This window comes from Opisthocomus hoazin, chromosome 1 (assembly GCF_030867145.1).
Source record: "Opisthocomus hoazin isolate bOpiHoa1 chromosome 1, bOpiHoa1.hap1, whole genome shotgun sequence".
NCBI lineage: Eukaryota > Metazoa > Chordata > Aves > Opisthocomiformes > Opisthocomidae > Opisthocomus > Opisthocomus hoazin.
Genome location: NC_134414.1, coordinates 145576152 through 145603599, shown reverse-complemented (window position 1 = coordinate 145603599; position 27448 = coordinate 145576152). Strand labels below are relative to the sequence as shown.

Sequence of the window (27448 nt, the reverse complement as noted above, 5' to 3'; positions counted from 1 at the left end):
ACTGGAAGCCTCAGACCTGAGGAAGGTGGGACAGAGAATGATTTTTGTCTTGCCTGTGCAGTTTTATTTTGTGAAAGATGATTGTTTCTGATGTAGTTCTGCTACTGGAGGAGGGTTTATTTACTCTGAATTTTGATGCATGCATTTGAAGAATTATTTTGGAAACTAGATTTTCTTGAGGGAATTTTTTGTTTCTTTCACCAAGCTCAAATGGCTGTCCATGTACAGACAGTGCTATCCTAAGGGCTGGAATTATTCCCCCCTTCGCTTAAGTCAGTATCATCAATTTGATATGCATGTTAGAAGAAGTTTGGGGGCTGTAGACTGCTTTCAATATCCTCACTTTTTTGTCCTTTGTACAGAGTGTTACAATATTACAGAGTTTTTAATAGTTTAAACTTAACCCTTCATTATACATATTTGAAAGTGGTCAATTTGGGAAAAATACTGTATCTTTTGTTGTATCGCTATAGAAAGTTTTTGTAAGAAGGCTACTAAGAACCCTTATTTTAATGAAGTGTTGTTCAGGATACCAATTAACCTGTTTTCTACTCTTTGGCTTCTCACGCTGCACTCCTTCAGCCAGAGGAGCTCACGCTGCTGCTAATAAAGCTGAGACGGCAGCAAGCTGAACTGAGTAGTATCCGGGAACACACACTAGCACAGCTCATGCAACTAAAACTTGAGGCCAGCAGCCCAAAGGTCAGCTATAAAGCAATGTGTGTCATGTACCATGCTCACTAACCTGTAGTCATTCATTAACCAAAGTTTGCATTGTACCATTAGTGCAAAATTTTCTGACTACTGTGGGAGTAAAATAGAGTAACATTGATGATTTGTGTACATGATGTGCTGCTATTAACCCTTTGAGGTTTGACTCATGGCTTTTTTTAAATTAGCTGAGTCAAAATTACAGACGAATATTTAAAAATATATTGTAGTTAAGCTTAAAGTTTTTTAACCTGTTGGTGTTATAAACAAAATTAGTAGGAATAGAACATGAAATTGATTTATTGTTCATACTGCTTCATATCAGATACAATCTTATTTGTAATCTGTGTATGAAAATCAGGACATGTTTAAAACACAGGTTTATCAAAGGGTTTATAGCTGTCTGTGTAGTAGACATTTACATAAGCTTATTGTATTTCTTATGTCAAACCAAAATGTACTGTAGTAGTTCATAGTCTTGATTCATGGCAAACTTTCATCATTTCTGTTTCGGGATCAAAACTTGTTAAAAGATCACAAAAACCAAAAGCAGATAAAAGCAGCATTGTATTTCTATGTCTTTTAAAGCTCTTTTCATGCATTCTACACCTTCTGTCCCTTTCCTTTCTCCCTGACTGCTGCCTGCTAGAATGAGGTTCTTTCACATCACCTTCAAAGGAATGCCATATATTTGGATCATCAGGTGGGCTTTGCAGTTTTCTTGTGTGTTTACATTTCTTAATGCTTCTTGCCTGCTCCTATCAAGCTGGAAATATTTGGGGAGAAGGATTTTCAGTGCTTTTTATGAAGTTGGATATTTAATAAGTGCCCTTTTTAAGTAGCACAGAATATCTTAATCGATTACAAATTTGACATGTAATGGGAAAAAACCCCACTCAATTTAAAATTCATCAGAATACAGTAGCCACTAACCAATTAATTTTTCTGTTCTTCATTTCTTTCTTATAATAACACTAACTGTAGCATTTCACCATCCTTAACCAAAGTTGTAATATATTTCCAAGCTCATATGACACACATGCAATTTATAGAAAACTAGCACTTCTGATCATTTTAGTTTTCTGAATGAAGAAGATTTAGATGTTTCTACAGGACATTAAATGAAAGAGAAGTCAAACGTGAAGAAATGGTTTAAACAAGTCGTAGCATGGATTATTACTTTTTCTCCTTTTACTCACTTATTTCTTAAAGATTTATATAAGATTTTACTTCTTTACAATTTCTGGTAACTTACGGAGTGAGGGTATAATTCTGTCTTCACTAGCATAATTGAATGCCAAGTAAAGAATCATGATATCATCTACCTCTTTTTGTGGCTTGGTTGCATGATCAAATGGGACTTCTGTAGAAGTTGCGTGTGAGAAGTTTTTAAATGGGAAATTTTAGCTAGCACTTACAAAAGGCAGCCGTAAGTCCTTAGAAGAAGTATAAGCAACTAGGTGTCTGTTAGCTAAAAATATAAAAATCTCTACTTCTCTTTTTCTAATATTCTTTCTTCTAATGAAATTTTTCAGCCTTACACTTAAGACCAACTGTTCTTAGAACTTTCAATGTCCTACGTGTTGCTGTAATAGGATTTCAGTGAGTTACTAAAAAACACACATGCGGATGGATACACACACACACACCCCCCCCACACACACATGCTTGGTTCGCCCAGTGACTTTATTTTCATGTTATCTGTTGGAAACAAGGTGCGAATTGTGACCAGTTCCATTAGATGACAGTGCATATCGAAATATCTCTGTCTTGTCTTAAGGGGCTGCAGGAGATCCAAAACAGTAGGGGAAAACTGCTTGCTAAATGAGTCAAAAATATTTCATCCAACTCAGATATTTCCAGTTTATAATGTTTTGGAATAAGAGAATAATTCTGTCTTCAACAGTGTAATTCATTGCCAAGAAAGGATAACTGTCCATGTGAAGTGTAAAATTAGGTACCATGCTGTTGCTTGATTAGCCCAGCTTGTGAGTGTAATAGACAGGATTAAATGGAGAGAATTGCCTATGTATAACGTGCAAAGTGGTAAAAAGGATTTTCTTTTTACTTGCATAAGATAAAATTTAGAAATGTGATGTGATAAACATTAATTTAGGGAAGTGTCTAAATCTTATAAATGTACCATAATTACCACTACCAGAGATGCAAGAAATCACTGCACTTCTTACAGTAAGAAACCATTATCAAGTCTAAAATATACTACCTTAATCACAAAATGCATGGAATGCACAACCTGCATTCATAAGCAGGTTGGAATACTTGTCCCAATTTCTGATCTTTTTTTTTTTTTCTTTTTTTCTCTTGATTTAATATAACTCTGCCAGCTACCTGTATGAAATAAATCCCCTGAGAGTCTTTTTGCTTTGAGTACCACTGCTTCTAGGGGTGGTATCTCATTTATATCTTTTTATTACTTTGTCCATTATCAGTTTTTCTTTATGATGGGAAGAAAAAAAATCAGTTTCTTTTAGTCTAATTAAGGCCTTTTCCTCCTTGTTACTTCTATCTGTAACCAGCTTGCATAATCACTTGCCCTCTTTGAATTTTAAATGTCTAGTGAACTTAAATTAGGTATTTCCACTCGTATTTAATCTCTGAAAATAGTGTCAAAACCGGCTTTGCCCTAGAGCATGTGGCGGAACTCCAGTCCTGTTATTTTCAGCTCTCTCCTTTTTGGTCACAAAGAATTCAGTACCGTGCATACACTGATTAGTAAGTTTTTCAGGCAGACTGGAGTTCCTGTGTAGGGAGGATGACTTTCATGCTCCTGCAGTAAGTTGTTGTCTGCTGGTTAGGTGGCTTTCTTATCAAGAGTCCGGAATATCCCATAGCCTTTTTAAAATCATGCTTCATTTTTGTACTGATGTTTCCTTTTGAGATGGTTAGAAATTGAAATTCTTATGTTACACTTTTTTGGTGTTTTTGTATTACGCTTTCAGAATTTTTGTTGTTGTTGTTGGAGTTCAGAGATGGGGGGGAAAAAAAGATCGAAAAGACTGACACACATATACCCAACCATATGATTTCTTTGATGTCTTACAGCCAAACACATCAAAGCATCCTTTTTTTTTTCAAGCGAGGTTGTGAACCACTCTGCTGGCTCAAGGTTTGTAGAGAGGCGGCAGAGAGACTCATCTGGCTTTCAGGTGGTTCTTTGGACATAGCTAGCGACCCTAGGCCATGATGGTTTGTGTGCCAACGTGTTACGAGGGCACATATAGTCTCAGCCTTCTGCATTATCAAATTTGAAGAGATCACTTATTGTGTATTACTAAATCCAAGCTATCAGTTACCTTAATGAATTTGTACCCAGTAATTGCGATAACAGTAACAAAAAGTGAGAACATAATCTTTTTCAGCTAAAAGCTAGACACACCGTTTTTCTCCCTTGAAAATAAAGCCATGGCAGGAGGTCCCACTTGAATCTTTTTGTTACTACGGAGAATGCCAGCAAACCAGTCTCTTAGACTTCTGAATTTTATGTTGATAGTAAAACTTTTCTTTGGCTGAAAAAACCTTTTCTACTGAGCTTAAGCTATCTATGTGAAACTCTCCGTGAGTGTTGTCATATTGATCTCAGCATATCCCAGGCTGGTTTGTCACAGTAGAAGCTCTACCAAATTTCATGTAATCTTTCATTCCATGCCCCCCTCCCTTTTTTTTTTGAAATGCTATTTTCATAAATAGTTTAGGTGTTACGTAGTTCATATACTTCTCCTGGTACTTTCATTTTTAGTTTCTTTCGGTTTTCAAAGGGTGCATAAAAATAAACAGAACTTGAAAAAGAAGCTGTCAAATAAAGGAGTGGAGGTCCCACAGCCAGCATCCATACTGTCTGGGTGTTTCTCCTTTTCACCACCCTCTTTCTGAGATGCTGAAGGTGGTGTTCTGGGAAAAAGTAGTAAATTCAGGGAGGCTGGAACAGTACAAGGGGGTTTGGCAGGAGCTGACAGATCCCCTGTATTATATCTGATACCTTGTGTTTCAGCCTAAAATTCTATGTTCTATGTTAGCAGTATATAGGATACTACTCTTACCTGCATTTTTCAGATTATCTGGAAAAGGTAGAGCGAGCTGACTGAGCCACCACTGTTGTTCTTTCTGCTGGTTCTTTTCTTCACATTACCCTCTCCAGAGGTAGAAGGGAGGCTCCAGGGCAGGGGCTCTGCAGGGTGAAAAAAATGCTGTGCTGGAGGCAGCATTGCTATAAAAAGAAGGCAGGAAGGAAAAGTGCTTTTTCCTTCTTCTTTTTGGACAGAAGATGAAAGAGCAGAGGAAAGGTGGGAGCAAAGCGTGGTTAGGTCCTGTTGCCACTGCTGAGCTCAGTCTTTTGTCACCCATGACATACGGCCTTACCTGATCAGTGAGGTCAGCCACCCTGGTAGGGAGCTACTGTTCCAGCTGATTGCTGCCACCAGAGCAGCACGTACTGAAATGTCATCTGTGATCTGTGCAGGGTGTTATCAAACACAGAAGAGAACTTAGGAAAAGGAAGGAAGAGAAAAATTGTCAATAGCTTGGCTTTACAGTTCAAAACACAAAACACCCGCTCATAAATAATGTAGCTGTTCGTGTAAATCATATGTTAAGGAGGTGTTTTTCTCATTGTTTCCAACTGGAAAATGCTTTTATGTACTACATCAGTAAAGATAAAAGCAAAGATCAAGCATCACATCTGGGGGGAAAAAGTTATTTAGTAGAAGTAGTAAGTGATAAAGCCAAGACTGATGGATTTTATTTGGTTTTATTGCTGTGTTGCTGTGTGGCATCAGGCAGTTGACACTTCAGTTTGCTTATGAAAATCTTAATTCCAATTTTTGTGACGTCTTTAATTGGAGAGACTCTGTGACTAGGATGCTATTAGTATTACACATCGGATCTAACAGGTCCTTTACTGTACAAAAATAATATTTTTTTTTTCTGAAGTGAGAGAAAATCAAGGCTTGTTTCTGTTACGAACAAGCAAATATTTTTCCTTAAGCTGTTTGTTGAATGTGAATAGTGTCCAGCTTTAGTTTGCGAGTAGCCTCATGGCAATGCTTTAGGAACAGAAAATAGGTGTCCTCTTCACCCTTTAGAGCATGGGACTTGCCATTGTGTCCCGTGTAACTCTGGTTTACTTTGCCACTTCTTCAGTACGCATTGCCTTGTATGTGCACTGGCTTTAGTTAACAGAAGTTTGTGACAGATACATATTCCCTCAAGAACTTAACTTCTCAATAGTTAAATGTCAGTATTTGTTGGAAACATTATTTCCTAAAGGGGAAAATAGCTTGCTATATTTGACTGCTACAAAGGCTCTTTGGTTGGCATTACTTTACCAATTATCTGGGTTTTGATCTTTGTTCCATAAGGGCTTAAGGAACTGGAGCTTTTCTAGAAATAACTGGGCTTTGCAAATGGTGTTAGATAAGCACGGTTGAGCACCGATGGTAGTAAAAATATTGGAAGTCCTATAAATCAAAGTTGGAGCTGGCTGGAGGACAAAATATTATTTCAGAACATCTTTTGAGCAAATCCACTTTGCTTCTTTTCTAATCTGGATGAAAACAATCTTTGAACAGTTCCACAGAAATTAATTCTGACTTTGGCTGTTATCAGTCAGAAAGAAAAAAACTGAAATATTGTGAAAAAGAATTTGCCAGAATTAGCCAGGTGTTGAAATCCTCCTAATAAAAATGCATCCAAACCAGTATATTCCTAATAAAATATTTCAGCCTCAGAGCAAATTTTCCTTTGCAAATATTTCAGTTGGCTGTAGTTTTATTGCTTGGCTTTGGACCTTATTGTTGATCTTACTGCTGCAATATCTTTTGGTATCACCTGGTGCACCCGCTCTCTGGGCAAAGTTTTGATGTAAAGGGAGTACAACTTCTTGTGTCAGTTCTAGTTTTCTGTTTCTGTATACGGTAGGTGATGGAGCAGATGGGAGAGGTTGCTTGTTTAGGCTTTTCCCTGCCTTGAAGAAGCAGAGAATAAGTTTGCCTGCTTAAGATAAGGTACTCTTTATTGGGTGGGTAACTTATCAGCTGATCAGACTTTACTATGTATAAAAAACAACAACAACAACAAAAAGGTCCTCAGGTCCTCTATCTGTAACCAAAAAAATGTGTTTCCCATAAGGAGAAAAAAAAAATACTTCTCCAAATGTACAAGTTAGTATTTTTCCTAAATAATTAGGGGCAAGAAATTCCAAAAGGCATCAAAAACTCAGGCTTTCTGTTGTTGCCTTTCGATCTGTGAAACAAAACCTTGCCATGCAAATTCGTGGTGAGTACATAGCTATGCATGAAGACAGAATGAAAGATCATAAATATTAATACACATGCTTCTTTCCCGTGTAACCATACTTGAAGCAGGTTTTGCTAAAATTCCCTGAAGTTTCTGACAGGTCCTAAAGTTTCCAACAAAAATAGGAGGGGGATTGTGCATTAAGTGACCTTTCAGTTTCTTTTGGAGAGGAAAATTGTATGTTTTCATAATATTTCCCTTACTGTTAGGAAAGTCTCCTTTTTAAAACAAAAAATCCCATATTATTTTCTGTGTTGCATATTTTTCTGAAGTCCTACATGTGTGCAGCTTTTTTACTGTAGTAATCAAAGTATGTGGTTTTGACATTTGCACACATATCGGCAAATACTAATCATGATAGAAAATGTCTGACCAGTTCCAAAATAGTTTCACACCCATGGAGAAATACAATGACTAATGATTTAAAGTTCCTAAGCATATAAATCAGTGCAGTATATAAAGGCATTTTGTGATACATGAACATAAATCTAAAACTTGCTTCAATATTCAGAGGTTGAGAATGCTTGTATCATTTTTAATATGCATTGAGATTATAAATCTATAATTTAGAAGGTTTTCTGATAAAGGTTCGAGTGTTCCTACTGCATAATCCGATAATACTTTTCATTACAGTATTGTGCAAAGCCAGGCTTACTTTAAGCATTTTTATTTTTAAAAGGGGAGAGTGTTGCTGAATAAATATTACATGGGTTTTGAGCATTTGTGTGGTTTTGATAGATTTGTTTGATATTATTAAACTTTTCAGATGTTGTTATTACTGAATGATGGAATATATAAAAAGCATGGGATAAAATGTAATCTACTGCATTATTAGAAAAAATTAAAGTAGAGGCTATATTTTACAGTGTCGTCTTTCAAATCTAGCCATGCTGTAAACTGATGTTTGCTGTATGCTCCTCCTGATTTGAAATAGATGAAAGAGAATGAACCTTTAATCACCATGGTTCACACTATGATTGAGAACTCGGCGCTAAGACCGCAACTGTACCACCAAGTAAGGTCTTGGATAGTGAATGAAACTGCTTTATCATCTGCGAAAATTTTCCTTAGTGACAGTTTTGGTTGTTCCTCAGATTTATTCATAACATTGGTGTTTCTCTTCTTTGCTTTGGAAAACCACAAGTCATCCATGCTGTATAAAATGCTGCAGTATCGTTAGCATGGCTTTTGCTGCGTTTTTGTTGTTAAGTATTAAATGTACACTTTTGGATAACTTTTTCTGTCTAGATGATTTAATTAGTTCATGTTTGATGCAGGTGTCCAGTAAATTCATAAAACTTCCAATAAGCTTCCAACATTTGTCTTAGCATGATTCTCTGCAATTAGTGTTCAAAGGTGCTTCTTTCTTTTGACCACTACGAAAGCATGTGAGTGGTGTTTACCTGGTCATTTCTGGCAATTTTTTGTTCTAGGAAGTGGATTTACAAGTTTTTCTTTGCACCTACCAAGCCTTTAGCCACTGAAGAAAGGAAGGATCAAAATTACTTTGATCTGGGAACTGTAAATCCAAAAGGCAGTGTCTGTTCATAAAGTCACAGCAGGCTTAACCGTGCACACTTACAGAGTATCTAGTGATGGTTGTGAATGGTAAGATGGAAGAAGAATCAGAAATGTGAATGGAAATATTGTCTGTGAGTTGAGACCTGCATTAACTTATGAGCATGGCCAATATGTATCCATTGGCACTGCAGCGTCCTGGGGATACTGGGGCTTAACTGAATAGCTCCTGTCACATCAGGGAATGTTTCAGAAGTTTCTAGCCTCAACTGCAACAATGATGTTCTTAACTTAAAAGACTACGATATTTTGCAGCAGATGAGGTGTGCAACTCTGGCTGCTAGTCAGAAATGAATACCTGACCAGTTCCCTCACGCTTGCATTTATGCTCTTGTGAGCCAAAATGACTATAAAGATTGCATAGTTTGAAGAAAAGGAGACATTCTGCCACATAGAACAGTCATTTATTAGTGATTAATGCTTTGCCATGTTTCTGAGAAATGCTGCAGCTTAATTTCATGTTTCATTTTTTATTGGAAGTCAACTCCACGTTGTAGATTTGCTTGTGAGCCAGAGAAGTTGCAAGAAAAAATCTCAGCTTTCCAAAAGAAATTGGGTTGTGAGTGACTTTGATTTCAGGATCGTCCAATTTGTACTCCTGTGTGCAAAACAGGAGCTTTAACATGGAACCTGAAGGAGCTATTTGGCAGAGGAGTGGGCAAAGTAAGGTGCCCTCAAGTCCTAAATGAAATTGTTTTTTATTGTGTTTGTTTTTTGTCAAAGAAGCCTAGCCGTTACGATTTTTTTGAAAACAAATCAGTTTTCTGTGATAGAGTATGTAAGACATAAGTCAACATACAATATAATGCACAGAGGGGCTTTGGATGTGTGGGGGTAAATTTGCTCAGCTGCTGATATTAGTATAGTTGTGCCTGGGCTGATCTGCCCTCTCAGTTAGGGATAGCCATAAATTTCAGAGTGCTGTCTCGATGAAGCTATGCTGCCAGCTAAGGTATCGCTACACAGCACTGCCTTCGCCTTGTAGATCTACCTGCTGCTTCGGATTTGACACTGAATAAGCACCTTTTTTGACATTCTTGTCAAAGAAACAGTGACTGGAACAGGTCATGAAGACCAAATGACCTTTTGTCACTAGAGATGGGGTCTTTTCAGGTCAGAGCGTTTGTGACATGTTGGCAGGCTTGTGCAGAAGAACCCATGTGTTCCATAAACTGGAGAATGGCAAGACTTTCTGCTCTCACAGACGAGGTTTCCTATACAAAATACTGCATTAAAATTTCACTGCCTAAATAAGTCTTCTAAACCTTTCTGCTCTACAGATTGTACTGTAAATTTACAAATATAAGCCAGGGCGAGGATTCCATATGTACAGACAAGAACAACAGAAGCTTTTACAGCCTGCGCCCATTTCTACCTTGGGTTTTTCTGTTTCTTTCTAATACTAGGTGAGGAGTGTTAATCTTTTAAAGCAGTATATTCTGATTTTAAAAAGCAGAATTATCCTCAGTTCCTCTTATGTGTGTGAGTTCCCTAAAGGGAGAAAAATTAAAATCTGAGTGCAGCAAGGTAACATCCATTTGCTTGTCTAAGGACATCTTATATTGTGTCCATTGTGGTAGATTTATCCACTTCTCCGATTCATCTGGTACTGGCGTTTGATGGAATGGGGACTGTGCAGTGAGACTGTAAAGCAGCTGAAAAATCGTTTCTAACATCAGACAAAGGTTCAGTTAAGGTCACTTTACCTTTTCACATGTGAGATACACGTTTGGCCAAACTCTGCATGTGGAGTTGGCCTTTTAGAAATGCTAAGTTCTGTTGGTAGGTACTCAGAGTCCTGCTCCTTGATGTTTGGGAGCTGTGTGGTGTATTTCACCATGCTAAGAGGAATGGACATTTTTGTATTTGAGTAGGCAAATGTTGGGGAAAAGTGTGGAAGTCAGCAGCAAGTCATATTGGTGTTTCAGTAGGTGGCACTCTTCCTCTGAGGTTACTGTCCTGGGGAAGGATTTGTAGGAACTATTTGATGAGAGGGACGTTTGCTGAATGTGACATAAAATACATTTCAAAACTTGATCATTGGAGCTCTTACAATGTGTTTTCTGGGGTGATGAAGTCATTGTCCTTACTTGTAATATGTAATTCCACTTTGTCTACTGTGAATTCCGCTCATAATTCCAGTAGGATGTGATAGCATTCTGCACTTTTTGCCTTAAGCTGATTTGTATATGCGCTGTGGAAAGAGAAGCAGCTGTTTTGTCAGAGATGGATTAAGTGTTTCATAGTATTTTTAGAGTTTTTACACTAAGTCTCCATAAAATGTTGCAGTAGAAACGTTGAAATGAAGGGGCTCTCCAGTAGTGCCTATTGCACGCAACTGGTACCACTGACAAAAGCAAAAAGTTCGCAGCAATTTTAGGAGTATGATAGGGTTTTAATAAGAAGAATTAGCACGTGTGTAGTGTTCTTTGAAAGTGTGTTTTTGTTTTCTGAATACTGAAAATATATTTCTTTTAGGAGATAGGCAGGGATAAATAAGTATGCTGAATTGGCAAGGTATTTGAAACTTGGCTATAATTAAGATTGAAATGCCAAATAAATAAATGTCTCTCTTTAAAAAAAAAAAAATTAAAAAGTGTGAAAAATACTGGCTTGAAAAAATAGCATTACATTTTTCCAGGCAAGCTATATAAAATGCTGAGCAGTGTCTTGGGAAGATGTATTTATCTAGTAGGGGATAATCTTTCTTCTGTAAAATCTTTCTGTTGTAAAATATAACTAGGTTTTCTCTGCAAGTTAAGGACATTTGGCCATGTTTATGAGTTTTTTTAAATATTTCCATTCCTCATTTTTCTCTCATTGTGATAAAATCAACAGTTAAAAAACGCAACTCTACAATAGTAGGAGTTTAAGTAAATATCCTAAGTTTTGTGACATTCATGAGGTGCTAAAGTGCTGTGGCTTTTTTCGTGTTCCAACACTCATTTCCATAAAATGTCCATTTCAAAGAAAGTTACTGTGTGGTTTTAATACACTATACATACTTTTAAATTGTCACCAGGTGTATTTGCATGAGGTATGTGGACATAATGTCTGGAAATGAAACACTTAAGTGTGTTGAAGATTTACTGTATGTTTGGAATGCTTGTCTAATTAACCCTTCCCTACTCCTTTTATTTGTAAGCGTCCTTTAACATGGACTTGTGTTTTTATAGTCTTTCTTGCACTATTAAGTCACGATGACCTAATTATGACAGATACATGAAAGGAAAGCATCTATATTGGAACTCAAGGCACACATGGTTTTAATTAAATAGAATACGACGGTTGATAGTGTTATGCCAGTACTTGCTGTGTAGGACATTGAGTAGTTACTGTCAGTGACACTCCGTTCTAAAATGGGGAGCTACCTTTTTCATGTAAAATATTTTTAAATCTTGTCACTGGTCAGTTCAGAGACTGAGAGAGTTAAGAACTTAATGTGAGGGGCTGTATGTAAGTAGTTTGAGGATACCTTACATGCTGACTGGCATGAGGTGACAAGTTTGCCTAGGTCGAAAGATAAACCAGAAGGGCTTCCATTGATGGCATTTCTGGTAATACTCTGGGGGGGAGGGAATCCATAGGAGAAAGTAGGCAGAAAGGTATTTGGTGGAACTTACTGGGCATACGTCTGTTACGAGGTATTCTACATGTATTTTGTATACTTAGGTCATTCTGTTCTGATTTCAGATTCCCATCAGAATATCCTCCTTGTGAATGCACTTGACCTTAGTGGGCCTAGAATGGTTAATTCCAAGTAGATTGAGTCCCTGTGTTTAGAATGCACGTAAGAGAACGTACACAATGATGTATAACTGTGCCTAGGTGTACTCTGGCAGTTTCATCTTCCTACATAATCCAGGTTTGATTGAGTTAGTTGGACATCTTTAAAAATCCGCTTTGCGTTAGAAACGTAGCCTGTTAAGTTAATGCAACTTTCTACTGACAGTCTGCTTGACATTCCACTTACTTATCTTCATTAACACATATTGGCTAAAAATACATCGTTCAATGTGGTATGTTTGACTTCCAAGCAAAAGCTGATTTCTGCATTAAAGCTCTTAAGCTGTACAGTAGTTTCATTTTCATAGTCCAATTAAGTTGTTTTATGGCAATATTATTCTTCTTTATAGTTAACACAAGAAGAGTGTAGGGGTACACTATACAAATATAGAACTGAAGAGCTGGATATTGATGTAAGTAATTTGTATTTTTTTCTTCCTTGGAAATGTTGGTATTTGTCTCTTGATAATAATTTCCCCCTTGACTTTTGGGTTTGAAATGCAGTTCGTATAGGTGATTACTCACAGAAATTGCTTTGTGAAATTGAGGTACATAAGATTATTTTTGTAATAAGCTTCTAACTTGCAGGAAGTATTACCCTTTAGGCTGAAATTTCAAGTATTATATCTGTTCAAAGGTGAATTGCTTCTAGAAAGGAATGACTTACTTTAGAAGGGAACAACTCTGTAGCTGTAGTTCAGCTATAAGCATGGGACATGTAATTTCTGAGGAAATATGACCGACACTACAAAACTGAACTTTGGCATGGGTAGGTACCATTCAGAGTACTGGGTTGCTAATTACTAAAGAAAAGGGCTTTGGTGTTTAAAGTAAGTTTTAAAATCAGTGGTGAAAAATACACACATACAGTCATACTGTATATGCATACATATGCATGTCTAGTCATTCTTGCACAATGCAAGCAAGAGTAGAGATACTGATTGAAGGGTTGTTATTCGAAGAGTAAAAAAGAAAGTAGGTTTCCAATGTTATATTAGAGTTTAAAAGTCAGAGCAGCACAAAATGAACAAAAAAAAAAAGGTCAAATAGAAAAGTAAACTGGTTCAAATTGGTTAGAGTGCACTGAACAGTAATTTGCTCAAACTGGAGCTGGAGTGGAACAGTTTTAGTCATAGCCAAGCCTCGACTGGAGGTAAAATGGAGCAGAACATGGATAGTATTAGTAACTAACTAGTAAAAACCTGAAATAAACCATGGGAAAGACTGTAAATGTATGTGATATTCTTTATAGTGCTGAGGAATATGTAAATTAAAATGGTATTTAGTACCTATTATTAAGTTGTAAAGATTTAGCTGGAGAATCATAAATTATGTGTTTTGAGCCATGCTGTTTCAAGTCATAATAACACTTATTTCATCGTATCTTAAGAGGGTTTGTTAAGAGTAATTTGAAAATACAACACTGATGTCTTCAGTTTTAGAAATCATGTTTTGTGGTAATAAAATTTTATATAGATTTTTCTTTGATCAAGTTATGTTTTGATTGATGAAGATGTTAAAAATGAAATCCTAATTGCATCATTTTCTGTTACATACCAGGCTAAGCTTAGCCGTTTATGTGAACAAGATAAAGTTGTACAAGCACTGGAAGAGAAGCTTCAACAGCTACACAAGGAGAAAGTAGGACAATTGTATTTATTACCTAAAGTGGATGTTATTTTACATGCTTATTATCAGAACGTTGGTAACTGAAATAAAATGAAAATCAGCCCAATGATGCAGAACATTAAAAATAATTCTTTTTATTATAATAGTACACGCTTGAACAAGCTTTGCTATCAGCAAGTCAGGAGATAGAAATGAATGCAGATAATCCCGCAGCCATACAAAATGTAGTCTTGCAGAGAGATGACTTGCAGAACGGACTACTTAGCACTTGTCGAGAAGTATCGCGAGCTACTGCAGTAAGTAACATGTTCTTGCCAGTATAACTCCATGAAGTGTTAAACGATCATCTTCATATTCTTACTTGGGTTGTCTTTGATTGTTTTTGATTACGTTCCAACAAAACTCGGTTGTCTTTTACTTGCTTGTAATTTTGTCAAAGGCAGCTGGAAAGTGAACTTTCCACTATATTCATTGAGTAGTCTTTCTTTAAATTTTTTTTTCTTTTCTTTCTTTTTTTTTTTTTTTTTTTTGGACCAGGAATGGTGCATCCTGACTTTAATTGGTGTGGTAATTTTCATCTTTATAATATGAAAAATTGATTACAGAAGAAGTAAATAATGCAAATATGCTATTTCATGTGATGTCAAAATAGTAGGAAGCACAAAAGTTATCAGAGATTAAATCAGATAGGTGACTTATTTTAAGCAAAAGCAGCTGCAGGATGAAAAAAAGAAAAGATTCTGCTGTCATGGTCTCTCGTAATAGTGGGCCATTATATTTAAAAGATCTTTCAAGTTACACACTTTCAAAAATCTTAAAAAAAAGAAACACACAAAGGAAAAGAAGGGAATTGCTATTTACTGTCCTTTTCCATTTCATGATGGTTTCTGCACTGAAATGACAAGGTAAAGGATCATTTTTGCCTGCTTACATATATATCCAAAAAGTGTCAAACTCCAGTTGTTTGCTATGGTGAAATTTATATTAAGTAGGCCCTGAAATACTGGTTCTGGTCTGAAGGTTGGACTGTGTTGTAAAAGGAACTGGTTGGAGAAGGAAAAGGGAATCAGAGGAAAGGAAATCCTTGAGATATACTTTCCCTCATTAACTTTTTAATTCATGCTAAATTGAGTAAATTGCTTGATGTAGGCTTAAAAAGTGAGATGGTAGAGCTGACCTCAAAGAAGATTTTCTCTCTGCACTTTCTCCCTTCTGCTGTTTGTAGTTTCACATATGTAAAATAATGGCATATTAGCAGGGCTGAGGCACTCCCTGGTAACCTGACAGGCAGGGCTGGAGAACTTACATTTGCCTTGCATAATACGTTGCACAGACACACACATGCTGTGCACTCACACATACGTATTCTATGTGATAAAAGAGAAAAATTTGCACCCATTTTTGTGGGTGTTCTACCTCGATGGAAGGCAAGCTTAAGAGCCACGTGCCTGCTGACTGTAAAGATGTATTCTGAAGACTTTGCCCTTGCCTGTCTTCTTTGTTTGTGAAAAGACAAAATACTGTTTGTTTGAATTCCATTCAGTATCATTAGAAATTCAAAAAGCTGTTTAAACATTGTATTGTCTAAAATACATATTTATTTGTTGCTGGTATCTATTTATGCATTACTTGCTGAAGTGTCATGCCACTGAATAAAGAAAAATAAATATACTTTTTTTTTTTTTTACTTGAATAGGCATCTCTAATTCTTTACTTTTGTTATATACTTAGGAACTGGAAAGAGCTTGGAGAGAGTATGATAAATTGGAATATGATGTAACTGTAACAAGGAACCATATGCAGGAGCAACTCGATCGGCTTGGAGAAATTCAGGTGTGGCACAGGTCTTAAAGTACATTGAAGTCACTTTCATTTTCTATGATAGTTTTTAAAACTACACAGATGAAAAAAGGAGGACATGTGGTGCATTAACTTACCAGGTATGAAAAGAAATTACAAGTTTGTAAGTTCTGAGGAGGTCTTCAGCTTTTCCTGATTTTCTGAAGCTATAGCACTGGTTTTCCTGTATCTGGAGGTCTCCTCTTGCTGTGTCAGTGGTGGGGTCCAAAACGGGGACTGAGCAATTTCTCAGACCTTGATTGCTATGACAGTCATAGTAAATCTTCACACAAATCCTTCCACTTAACTTAATATTTTAAAATATAATTAAATCATTCTATCAGAAGAAATTTAATAAAAAATGTTCTGAGCGTTGCTTTGTGTCTTGCGTGTGAGGAGTTCTGGCGTGTATCTCATTCGCTGGCTGTGCGGTGGTGAATTGGGCAGTTAGCGGACGTTCTGAATTTCTGCGGAGATGTTTGTGAGACACGCACACGCACACACACATGTGCATACGTTATCTGGAATAGGCAGACGGGTGTGGTGCATGCTGGGAGGCGTAACATGCTGTTTGCTCCAGGGAGGGATTTTCTATGCAGTGATGAAAGGGAAATCACAAGGAAGCCCAAGAGCTGAGAAATTTGTGTTATGCAGTCCAAAGCATGCACAGCCATGCCATGCTGGATGGGATGCTATCCAGAGGGACCTGGACAAGCTGGAGAGGTGGGCCTGTGTGAACCTCATGAGGTTCAACAAGGCCAAGTGCAAGGTCCTACACCTGGGTTGGGGTAATCCCCAGTACAGGCTGGGGGATGAAAGGATCGAGAGCAGCCCTGCTGAGAGGGACTTGGGGGTACTGATAGACGAAAGGCTGGACATGAGCCGGCACTGTGCGCTGGCAGCCCAGAGGGCCAACCGTGTCCTGGGCTGCATCAGGAGAAGCGTGGCCAGCAGGTCGAGAGAGGTGGTTCTGCCCCTCTGCTCTGCTCTGGTGAGACCTCACCTGGAGTCCTGCGTCCAGCTCTGGAGCCCTCAGCACAAGAAGGACATGGAACTGTTGGAGCAGGTCCAGAGGAGGGCAACAAAAATGATCTGAGGGCTGGAGCACCTCTCCTATGAGGACAGGCTGAGAGGGTTGGGCTTGTTCAGCCTGGAGAAGAGAAGGCTGCGGGGAGACCTGATTGCAGCCTTTCAGTACTTAAAGGGAGCCTATAGGAAAGGTGGGGACAATCTTTTTAGTAGAGACAGCAGTGACAGGACGAGGGGTAATGGTTTTAAACTAAAACAGGGTAGGTTTAGGCTGGATATAAGGAAGAAATTCTTTACAATGAGGGTGGTGAAACACTGGAATGGGTTGCCCAGAGAGGTAGTGGAGGCCCCATCCATGGAAACATTCAAGACCAGGTTGGACAGGGCTCTGAGCAACCTGATCTAGTTAGTGGTGTCCCTGCTTGCTGCGGGGGGTTGGACTAGATGACCTCTAGGGGTCCCTTCCAACCCAAAACTTTCTATGATTTCTATGAATGCTGACAGGCCCGCAGTTTATATGCTAGTACGCAGACACCGTGTTCATCTCCACCTGTTTTAGGGTTGGAACTGATGGTTCCTTTGCTTTTATTGTATGTAGGTCTCCTGTGCAAAGTTTGCCTGGATTTTCTTTGGAGACAGTAGATACAGTTCTGTTCTTAAACAGTTTGAACTAGAGTTTGAATTAGCAAATTGCTGTCAAATTAACTGTCACATGATGAAATTACTTAATCTTGTACTTTTTGCTTCTGACCATATTTGAATGTTGCATTTGTATGGGAAAGGAGAGTGTCTGTCATTACTGCATGTTATTTTCCTGCATTGGGAAAGAATATGCAGTGTAGTCTGAAGAAAGAAAAAGGTTTTCTGGTTTGTTTGTTTTCTGCGTGCAATGTATTCTAATTTATTACCTATGTATGCTGTCTACTTACTGGCAGACTGAGTCAGCAGGGATACAGCGTGCTCAGATTCAGAAGGAACTGTGGAGAATTCAAGATGTCATGGAGGGTTTAAGTAAACATAAACAGCAAAGAAGCTCTTCAGAGGCAGGTAAACTGATTGGGCTTTTTTCTCGTAGGAAGGGAGATTCATTCGTATACATTTTTTAAAAGATAAGATCCATAGTTGCTTCTGTATGTTTGAGAAAACGTTACAATTGCTGAGAAAAGAAGGCGGCAATCATCTGTTTTAAGTTGATGATTTGTGTATTTGTTTGATAGCAACAGTTTATATATATTTTAAAAGCTGTTCATTGAAACCCATTTTTCTCTTTCCTTCTATGCCTTTCCCCCTCCCCCCAAACAGGAATCATGGGATCAAGGACATTTTCAGCTATTAAATATAAAAATGAGGTATGCTTTTAGTACATTTACCATTTTAGCATCACTGAATTTCTTATATGCATATGATAAAAATGAACATTATTATAATTGTTTTAAGGATGTCTGGAGTATGTATTCAGTATGTCTTTGTGGAAAATATTGCATTATGAATTACTTCTAAAGATTGATTATCTCCACTAGTAATTCTAACACTTTCATTTGTTCCGTGTCATTATACTCTCAACAGTACGTTTCTCTTTTCCGTTTCTCACCTTTACCTCTCCCTAGGCTCTTACCCTAGAAGTCTAAACCCTGATTTATGGATTTCTTTTCTACCCACCACACTTTTCATGGGAGGAAATACATTGCTTTATATGTCAATTCACGTATTGAGCCGGGTTCTCAGATGACCAGAGCACCCACAAGAACAGCTGAAACTGTGGGAGCTCCCAAATGTTGAATTCCTCTGAAAATCTGGCTAGAAGTTACAGTTTTAAAGGGACATTGTCGTGGTCATCTAAAGTTATGCAATATACATCTGGCTTACAGAGATCTCTAAATATACGAATCTTTAAAAATACATTGAATTTAATTTAAAAGGATGATTCAGAGAGCTCATCCATGTCCAACAGAAAGTGCAGGTGTTGGAACTGAAAATCTTGATAAACTGAATAATAGAACTGCTGAAGTATCTCAGTCTAGGAAGTAGTAATAAAGTAAAAAGCAAACAAAAGAACAAAAAAAAACCCCAAAGAAACCCGAAGAAAATAAAGCTGTCTTGGCCTTCTTTTTTTATTGTGTGTGACATTGTCCCTTTAATTCCAAAATCTGTAGCTGGTGTAGCTATGGTAATCTATTTTGCTTTTGAAGTTATAAATAATTGTAACAGGTGTGCACATCTAAATAAGGTGACTATTCTACAATCTTTAGGAAGAGGAAGTAGTCCCACCTCGTCCTCCACTCCCTCGGTCCTATGACTTTACAGAGCATCCTCCCATAATCCCCCCTCTGCCCAGTGATAGCAGCTCCTTGCTCTGTTATAGCAGGGGCCCAGTACATCTGCCAGAAGAAAAGAAGATTCACCAAGTTCAAGGATATCAGAGAAATGGATCTTACTGTGTAAGTGGCTTAAACTGCCACGTCGTTCTTGACTTCCTTTGCACAGTCACAATTTTTATTTTGTCATCTGGCTACTTTTGTGTTATGTTTTTACTTTTGGCTACTTAGTTTTATTTACAGCTCCATCTTGCTCTTCACATTTTCCTGTCATATATTTTGTGCGTATGTAAAATGTCTTAAGACTTAAAGGACTATATCTGAGTAATTTTCAGAAAATTAAATTCTTCTGCTCACAAGTTCTTAAAAAAACTCCAGGCTGAGAATTGGTTTTCACTGAAGCCTTATACAAATTGTTTCTTGAAGATAGTTTAGAAGAAAAAAAAAAACCTCTGTATTTTTATGGCAATTTTTTTCTGTAATTTCTGAAAATCTACAAATGTTGTTACGCAAATTAACTACCAAAAAACACTGCTGCAATAGCACTTGAACAAGAAATATTGTCTTAAAGCGAGAGCAAAGTCATCACAGAAGCAACTGTTTTGAGTCTTGAGACATAAATGCTGGTACAAAATTGTCTGTTTATTTATCTCATAACTTGTTGTTCCTCAGGGTCCTGATTATAGGCTTTATAAGAGTGAACCGGAGTTGACTACAGTAGCAGAAGTGGATGAGTCTAATGGTGAAGAAAAAACAGAACAAGTTTCAGAATCAGAATCTACAGCTAAAGGTTTGTCCCTAGGCGTGGTGTTCACAGCCTTTCAGCCTTTTTCACAAGGAAGGCAAAGCTTTAACTGTGTTATAGAAGTTATACTATCCTTCGTATTTTTGTAGCCTGTCTGTTTCTTAATATGCTGAAACAGCTTCCACGATAAAATAATGATTTAATTACATGACAAGAAAGATTTCAGTCAATTACACCACAGAAAAATCAAACATTACACTCACCAACAGCCCTGAAATCCTTATTGACACCATGTCTAATCACATCACTCACATTCCCCACACACCATTCCCTTGAACAATTACCCATTTTATGTTCTTGCCCTTGAACAATTATTCAGTTTTTGAATCAAGCTCCCGATGTTATGTCACTGGAACGTCCAAAAAGGCAGCACCACAGAATTTTCAGGCTCTCATAAGGCAGGGAAACAATGTCTTTTTCTTTTTTTAATCTTGTAATTGTTGAATTGCCTTCTGTCCTCTGATATAATAAGAATAATGATCATGACCTTGGAGTGTACAGACAATAAAGGTCTTTGCAATTGCTAAATGCTTTAGATTCTTCTCTTCATCTAGCTTCCATAAAAGCTACTAATTGCTTGGTAGAGTCTTTTACCAGGGAGTGCTTCTCAATTCTGTTTGTTAAAACACACAGAATAGTTTGTTAAAGGTGACTTCAGGAAAAGCAGTTTGAGCACCTCCCAAAAACCATACTAAGAGCTTTCAGAGAAAATTACTAAGCTTATCCATTTTGTTACCATAACGGTTGATGTTTCCAGTGCCAGCAAGATCACTGGCTTCTGTTATGGAGGGTTGACTAAGCGTGTGCATAGCAGGCTGGTGCAACAGTACCAGGATTTGACCAAGAACTGCGGTCGTATAAGGACATTCTTTTCATCAGAACAGTAATGGAGGTTTTTAAAACTAAGGTTAGCAGACAGTTTGGGTGTAAGCAATGCGAATGGCCCTATGATGGAGTGAAGCTTGCACTTACCAGACAATTAGTCAATTCAGATTCACTACGGTATTTGCTGGGGTCTAACATTCACTTAAGATAAATATTAAATCTCTTTTAATTTGGTGGTGAAAAGTGCAAGGTTTAGCTTGAGATTTGCTAATCATCAGCCACCTAAATTGAGGAAGTTACCTTTCTGACAGCATACCTAGGTTTTATTGACCCATGGTATTCCAGTTTGTTGATAGTAATTTATGACAAGAGGGAAAGTAATAGTCAAGACAACATAAGGAAGCCTGCACTGATTATGTAAAGCAAACCAATACTTTTTGAGCACCCCAGTCTGCTTTCTATCTTCTCTAAAGGAGTAGTAATATTATTTCTGTAAAGACAGAAGTAATTTTATTATGTCCATTTGTAGAAAAAACAGTCCTCAGTAAGGGAAAGCAATAATACAGATTCTTCTCACATAAATAATATTCGGGCTTGGCGGACAGAATAGCTGCAGTAGTAGCAAGCAGCAAGAGGCTTTTTATCTTCTTAAACAACAGTGTGAAGTGAGTGTATCGTAGCTGTGTTCTATCGTCTGGTCCACACTTTTCAGCATGTGAATTTTCTAATGGATATTTTTTGTTCTATGTATTCACTTACAATAACAATCCCCGTGCAGTAGGAAAAATATAACCATTCCTGGGTTTTCTTTGTATAGTGCATATGCCATTACAACTATAAGCTGTTTCAGCAAACATTTTTATGCCATTCTATCTTAGCAGTTTCTAAGCTGAAAAGGGAGACAAACTCAAAGGCAGCTCATCTCTACAATTTTTCTGTCTTGCTGTTTTAAGAAGTTATACTTAAATGACATAGTTTCCTGTTGAGGGTGGTTCTAACAATCAGTAAATTTCAGAGGATATTTAAAAGATGTTTTTCTAGTTCATTGTGCACGTTACTGTAGTAGACATTTCTCATGTTTCCTCTGCCAGCCATTTCCCTCTCTTCAAATCTCAGCAATCAAAGAGAAACATTTTTACGGGGCTATGTAAAGTAACCCTTACAGCTGTCTGCAAGCAGAGGACTATTTATGACCTGAGTGACACCAAAGGAAAATAGACTTCTGTGTTTTATCCTTTTTACATCTAAAGGAGACCCAAATAGTTGCTTCATAGTTTTTCGTTTTGATTTATGGATTTGGCATTCAAGTGCCTGCAGACTATTTTCTCAGCCTATCAAACAATTTAGAGAAAGAGTTGAGCCTTCACCGAGTCAATATATCCTCTGAAATCTGTGCAACTTCAGGAAAAACAAGGAGAAATAATTTGGCTATTGAAGACATTATATCTATCTTTAGGCAAAATCAGTGAGGGAGCAATATTTTAATAGTTTGGTTTCCTGCATGTATCAAGAAGCAAAAACGAAGCATGTATTATTTAATTATATCTGTATATTTTTGGTAAGCTTTAACTTACATCAGTTTTCTACCAGCTTAATTACAATTTGGCAGGGTTTCTCTAAGTAGAAAAACTAGTGGTGGAGGTTGTAACAAGAGGCTGAATGTAGTGGACATCGGGACACGGAATATCCTCAGCTCCTGACCAGACAGGGCCTGGCTGCTGCGGTTCCCTGTCCCTGCGTACAGCGAGCTGCAGGGCTGAGGACATAGTCCTGCTGGGCACACGCACAGCCACAGCTAACCGCAGCAGATAACGCAGACAGGTTGGAGACCAGTGCTGGTGCAGGCACGGCGTAAACAAGACCAGCGCTCACAGGAAGGTGGAACAACACAAACTGCATGATCCTGCTCTCACTCGCCAGCTAAGCAGGCTCCAAGCTTGCTAGCTGGTATCATCCACCTACAGACATGAGCACGCGCGTGTGCACACACACAATTGAGTCCCTCCAAGAGCTGGCCAGACCTATGGTATGTCCATCAGTCAACTCTGGCCTCACCCATATCTGAATCCTAGACCCAAGGTCTCTTGGGCAGCTGGCTCCCACACCTTGTATTCTGTTTGCCATCTAGTCTTGTCTTAAGCTTGTTAGCATCTCACAGATGAAATGTCCCCCCCTGGTAGCAGGGCCAGACTTATGGTTCCTCTGATAGCCGACCCACAGACCTACAGTCGTTCCTTGTCCTGGTCCACCAGACCTCTGTGTGATCTCCCTGTAGCTGTCTCCTACTGGGAAGCTAGCCTGGCTTGAAGATCACTAGCATCTCTCCTGCGCAGAAGGGAAAGCAGACTCGCATGGAAAATACTTAAGAATGAAGTTTAATAACAAGATAAGACAGACTGCAAGGCTGAGGCACGGGGCTTGGTCAGACAAGCATGCTGACAAATGGCTGCTTTGTGCAAAGCTGGCCCCTTTTATTCCCCCTCTGGTCCGTTATTCCATGCCTGTTCTTTCCAATCCGCCTTGCCCATCCCTTTTGCAGCCTGTATTTCCTCCCAAATAAACAACCCACCCATAATTACTTTTTGTTCGTTGGTCGTACTTCTGGTAAATTGTGTATCTTCGACGCCATTATCTAGGTAAGCTTGGCCTGAAGTGGTAGCACTGAGATGGCTACCTAGGCACTCTGCTGGCCTTGCAAACTCTGTTCCGCACAAAGTTCCCCGTACTGATGTCCGATTGTCTGTGAAGTTTGGCCGTCTTTCATGTAATTCCCCCTGAACCATCTGTGAAGTCTGGCCATTCCACACAGTGCTGTCTAACTTGTTTCTCAGGGACAACACTTCTACATTTGTATTTTTATGTCCAGCAATTTCTCGTGCCATGTGCAGGAGTTTCCCATGGGGAAAGTCATCTGCCTGTGTACCTTAACAGATGTGAGAGTTAGGCATTAAGATCTTGGCTTTCTTTCGAAGAATAGTTTCCGAGGCTGACAACGTGTATGTTCTAGAAAACAGTAAAATGTTTTGGCAGTGTTTTGCATAGCACTTAGTATGCTGCTTTACTGTTTTGCAGGCTCACATTTTCCTGTGGGAGTTGTACCACCCAGAACCAAATCACCAACGCCAGAGTCTTCAACAATAGCATCCTATGTCACTTTGAGGAAGAATAAGAAGATAGATCTAAGAACGGTACTTTAAAATAACCTTCGAGCATTGATGGATAGTGATGTGTTCATTCCTAAGTTTAATTTCTGTAGTTGCTTCGAAGTTGCAGTTATCCTTTTAATTTTCTTTACAAAAAAAAAATATACTGAGTTAATGGAGACAGCTGTAGAAAGAATGACAAAATTTTAAATATTGTGTATGTTAAACTGCATAGAGACACTCAAACCAGGCAAGAAATAAATTGTAATGATAATTTTACTAAGCTACTGAAGTTAAGGCTTGAGTTGAAGGGACACAATGCATCTCGTGTTTCCAGGGATGGAGCCTCCACAGCTTCTCTGGGCAGCCTGTTCCAGTGTTTCACTGCCCTCATTGAAAAAAATTTCTTCCTTATATCCAGTCTAAATCTGTCCTCCTTTAGTTTAAAACCATTAGCCCTTGTCCTGTTACTACGGGCCCTGCTAAAAAGTTTGTGCCCATCTTTCTTATAAGCACCCTTTAAGTACTGGAAGGCCCCATAAGATCTCCCTGCAGCCTTCTCTTCTCCAGGCTGAACAGCCCCAACTCTCTCAGCCTTTCAGATGGTGCTCCAGCCCTCGGATCATTTTTGTTGCCCACCTCTGGACCTGCTCCAACAGTTCCATGTCCTTCTTGTGCTGGGGGCTCCAGAGCTGGACGCAGGACTCCAGGTGGGGTCTCACCAGAGCAGAGCAGAGGGGCAGAATCCCCTCCCTTGCCCTGCTGGCCACACCGCTGGGGATTCAGCCCAGGATATGGTTGGCCATCTGGGCTGCGAGCACACATTGCCAGCTCACGCCCAGCTTTTCATCCACCAGTACCCCCAAGTCCTTCTCCTCAGGGCTGCTCTCAATCCCTTCATCCCCCAGCCTGTATCGATACTGGGGGTTGCCCTGACCCAGATGCAGGACCTTGCACTTGGCCTTGTTGAATGGGCCCACCTCTCCAGCTTGTCCAGGTTCCTCTGGATGGCATCCCATCCTTCTGCTTGGTGTCATCTGCAAACTTGCTGAGGGTGCACTTGATCTTGCTGTCTATGTCATTAATTAACATAAATAATCATAGGATCAAATAAAACAATTTAACAGCCCTTGTATAACAAATACTGGCTTTTATTTATGTCATTGCTGAAATTATTTGGGAAATACCTAAAGCAGCCAGAAAATAAGGATATAGTAAAGCAATATGTGGGTAATAAGCCTGGAATTTCAGATTAGAGTCCTGTAGTCTCTAGGTTGAAGACAGACATTTACATGTAGTTCAGACAAAAGGGAGGACCACTTTTGCCGTAGTTACAGCATGAACAGAAGAGGAGAAGTTGTAGGAAGAATGGGAGAGCAGACAGAAACTCACAGGTGGTTGACTGGGGAAAGAATACCACTTTTCAGAAGTGAAATCAGTTACTGTGAACGTACTGAATGCAGCTGATTAGCCCAAATGAATTCTTTTTTTTCTGTCATACAAAGTATAGACCTATCTGAAAATCAGTGAATTCCAAGAACAGAGTAGGTGAAGTGAGGGTTGTTATTTTGGGAATAATATAATGCTTAGAATTACAGTTTTTTGAATAGTGATGAATTCACTTTGTTTCAGTCTGCACTTGCTATTAAATGATGTCCAGCTGTAGTTTTTCTTGAAATAAAAAGGCAGAAATCACTATTAGATCAACTGGTGTAAAGGTCCTGGATCACTAAATTTCCATTATGTTTCTATATCAAGTAACTTGTGTTTGCCTGCTGTTTAACGCCTGGTAACTTCTTTCAACTTCATAGGATGGCATTAAGAGCAGAGAGCATCTACTACCTATTCTCTTAATGTTTATCATTGGTGGTGGTAACATCAATGTACAAAAAAGCAAATTATTCCTTCCTTTTATTTTGAATTTCAGTGCTCATTTATTAACAATTGGTTCTTGCACTTTCTTCACATACGTAGGAGCTCTTTGCTTGCCCACTATTTTTCTGCTTTTTAGTAAATCATCAGGTGATCTTTTCTGATAAGCTAAACAGTTTAGGATCTTGCTTTTTTAAAACACACATATATATATATATATTTTCTTTCATTTAAGGAAAGACCAAGAAGTGCGGTGGAGCAGCTGTGTCTTGCAGAAAGCACACGGCCTCGAATGACTGTGGAGGAACAGATGGCAAGAATAAAGAGACACCAACAAGCTTGCCTGAGAGAGAAGAGAAAAGGACTCAGTATTCTTGGCGTTTCAGACCAGTCTCCTTCACAGAGTCTGTCGTTTGTCAGAGAGAATCCATTCAAATTGGCACAGGTGGGCCCTACGTTATTCAGAAACTTTAATGTATTCAATTAAAAAAAAAAAAAGTTACAAAATTGTTCTTTTTCCAAAATCACATCATACTAGAGGTGTCTATTTGAGACTGCTTGTGTAAAGTAACAGTCAGAATTCTCTGCTATACACAAGAGAAAGGGAGAAGGCAATCTTCGTGCTTGTACCTAATGATAGTAGAAGTCACTTCTTTGTCTTTTGGGAGAATAAATAGTTCAAATCTTAGATACATTTGATTATGCAGTGTGATGTTTATTAACAGGGCTTTGTGTCAAATTTAGCAAACATGAAATTGCAAGCTTTGTGACTAAAAGCAGTGCTGGGGAGAATTGTGATTCAGTTGATGTATAAATTATGAAGATCTTTCTGCCATGTAATATATTCAAACATCTGTAACATTTTTAGGTAGGAATGTAGATTTCCAATGATAGCTCTTAACTGATGCTCTTTTGCTGTTTTTTTTTGAGCCCAGAAATGCATAAAAATAGAACCCACACTTTTGTTTTCACTCATTCTCAAACAGTTAAGGCAAAGCAGTGTGTTTATTAAATGGTGAAGGGTGGGGAGAGAGGAGGAAGATAGAACTGATTGTCGTTAATCAGGAAATGCTATCCTGAATACATATCGGAGGGAGGGAATGAAAAACAACAAACCCAAAACCCAACTACCAAACAAAAAACCCCACACCACTTCAGGACACAAAGAGCAAATAGGTTCAGGGTAGTGGATGTCAGACAGCACACTATAACTGCAAAGAGTTAGTTTTCTTTTTCAATGGCTTCATGGAGTTATCCATTTTTTCTTTTTAAATGAAATAAACTTCTGGCATACTTTTTTCCTCAGACCACACTGATTATGATTTTTTTTTTTTTTTTTTGCACCACTGACATGGGAATGCCTTCTGTTATGTTTTGTACGCATTTTTCCAAAACCAGATTAAATGCATTGCACTGTTAAGAAGTCTCATATTTCCAAATATGTTTTAGGTTTGTGATGGTTTTTTTCCCTCTGAGCATGCTAAACTGCGTTCAGAGCTACAGAAAATCTACTTTTCCTTCAGCAGCGTTGGATCCCCGGAAGACACTGAGTTCAAGTTTTGCCTTTGCACTAGAGCATCTGTATTTGGGATGGCATCATGAGT

General features: G+C 38.3%; 1 protein-coding gene across 6 annotated transcripts in view; it reads left to right on the top strand.

Moving 5' to 3' along the window:
- The window catches only part of PLEKHA5 (pleckstrin homology domain containing A5), a 181138-nt gene that overhangs the window by 141940 nt on the left and 11750 nt on the right, over positions 1-27448 (top strand). For 2 of the 6 annotated variants that reach the window (XM_075440251.1, XM_075440241.1), the window contains exons 13-25: positions 583-702; positions 1361-1414; positions 7958-8038; positions 12738-12800; positions 13948-14028; positions 14163-14312; positions 15748-15849; positions 17820-17931; positions 18187-18233; positions 19134-19322; positions 19872-19989; positions 23902-24017; positions 26080-26289. In XM_075440251.1, the coding sequence (XP_075296366.1) occupies positions 583-702; positions 1361-1414; positions 7958-8038; positions 12738-12800; positions 13948-14028; positions 14163-14312; positions 15748-15849; positions 17820-17931; positions 18187-18233; positions 19134-19322; positions 19872-19989; positions 23902-24017; positions 26080-26289 (1443 nt within the window). Of the gene's footprint in view, positions 1-582; positions 703-1360; positions 1415-7889; positions 8039-12737; positions 12801-13947; positions 14029-14162; positions 14313-15747; positions 15850-17819; positions 17932-18186; positions 18234-19133; positions 19323-19871; positions 19990-23901; positions 24018-26079; positions 26290-27448 lie in introns of those variants that run through there. The other 4 variants (XM_075440259.1, XM_075440268.1, XM_075440278.1 and 1 more) reach the window with 4 other exon arrangements.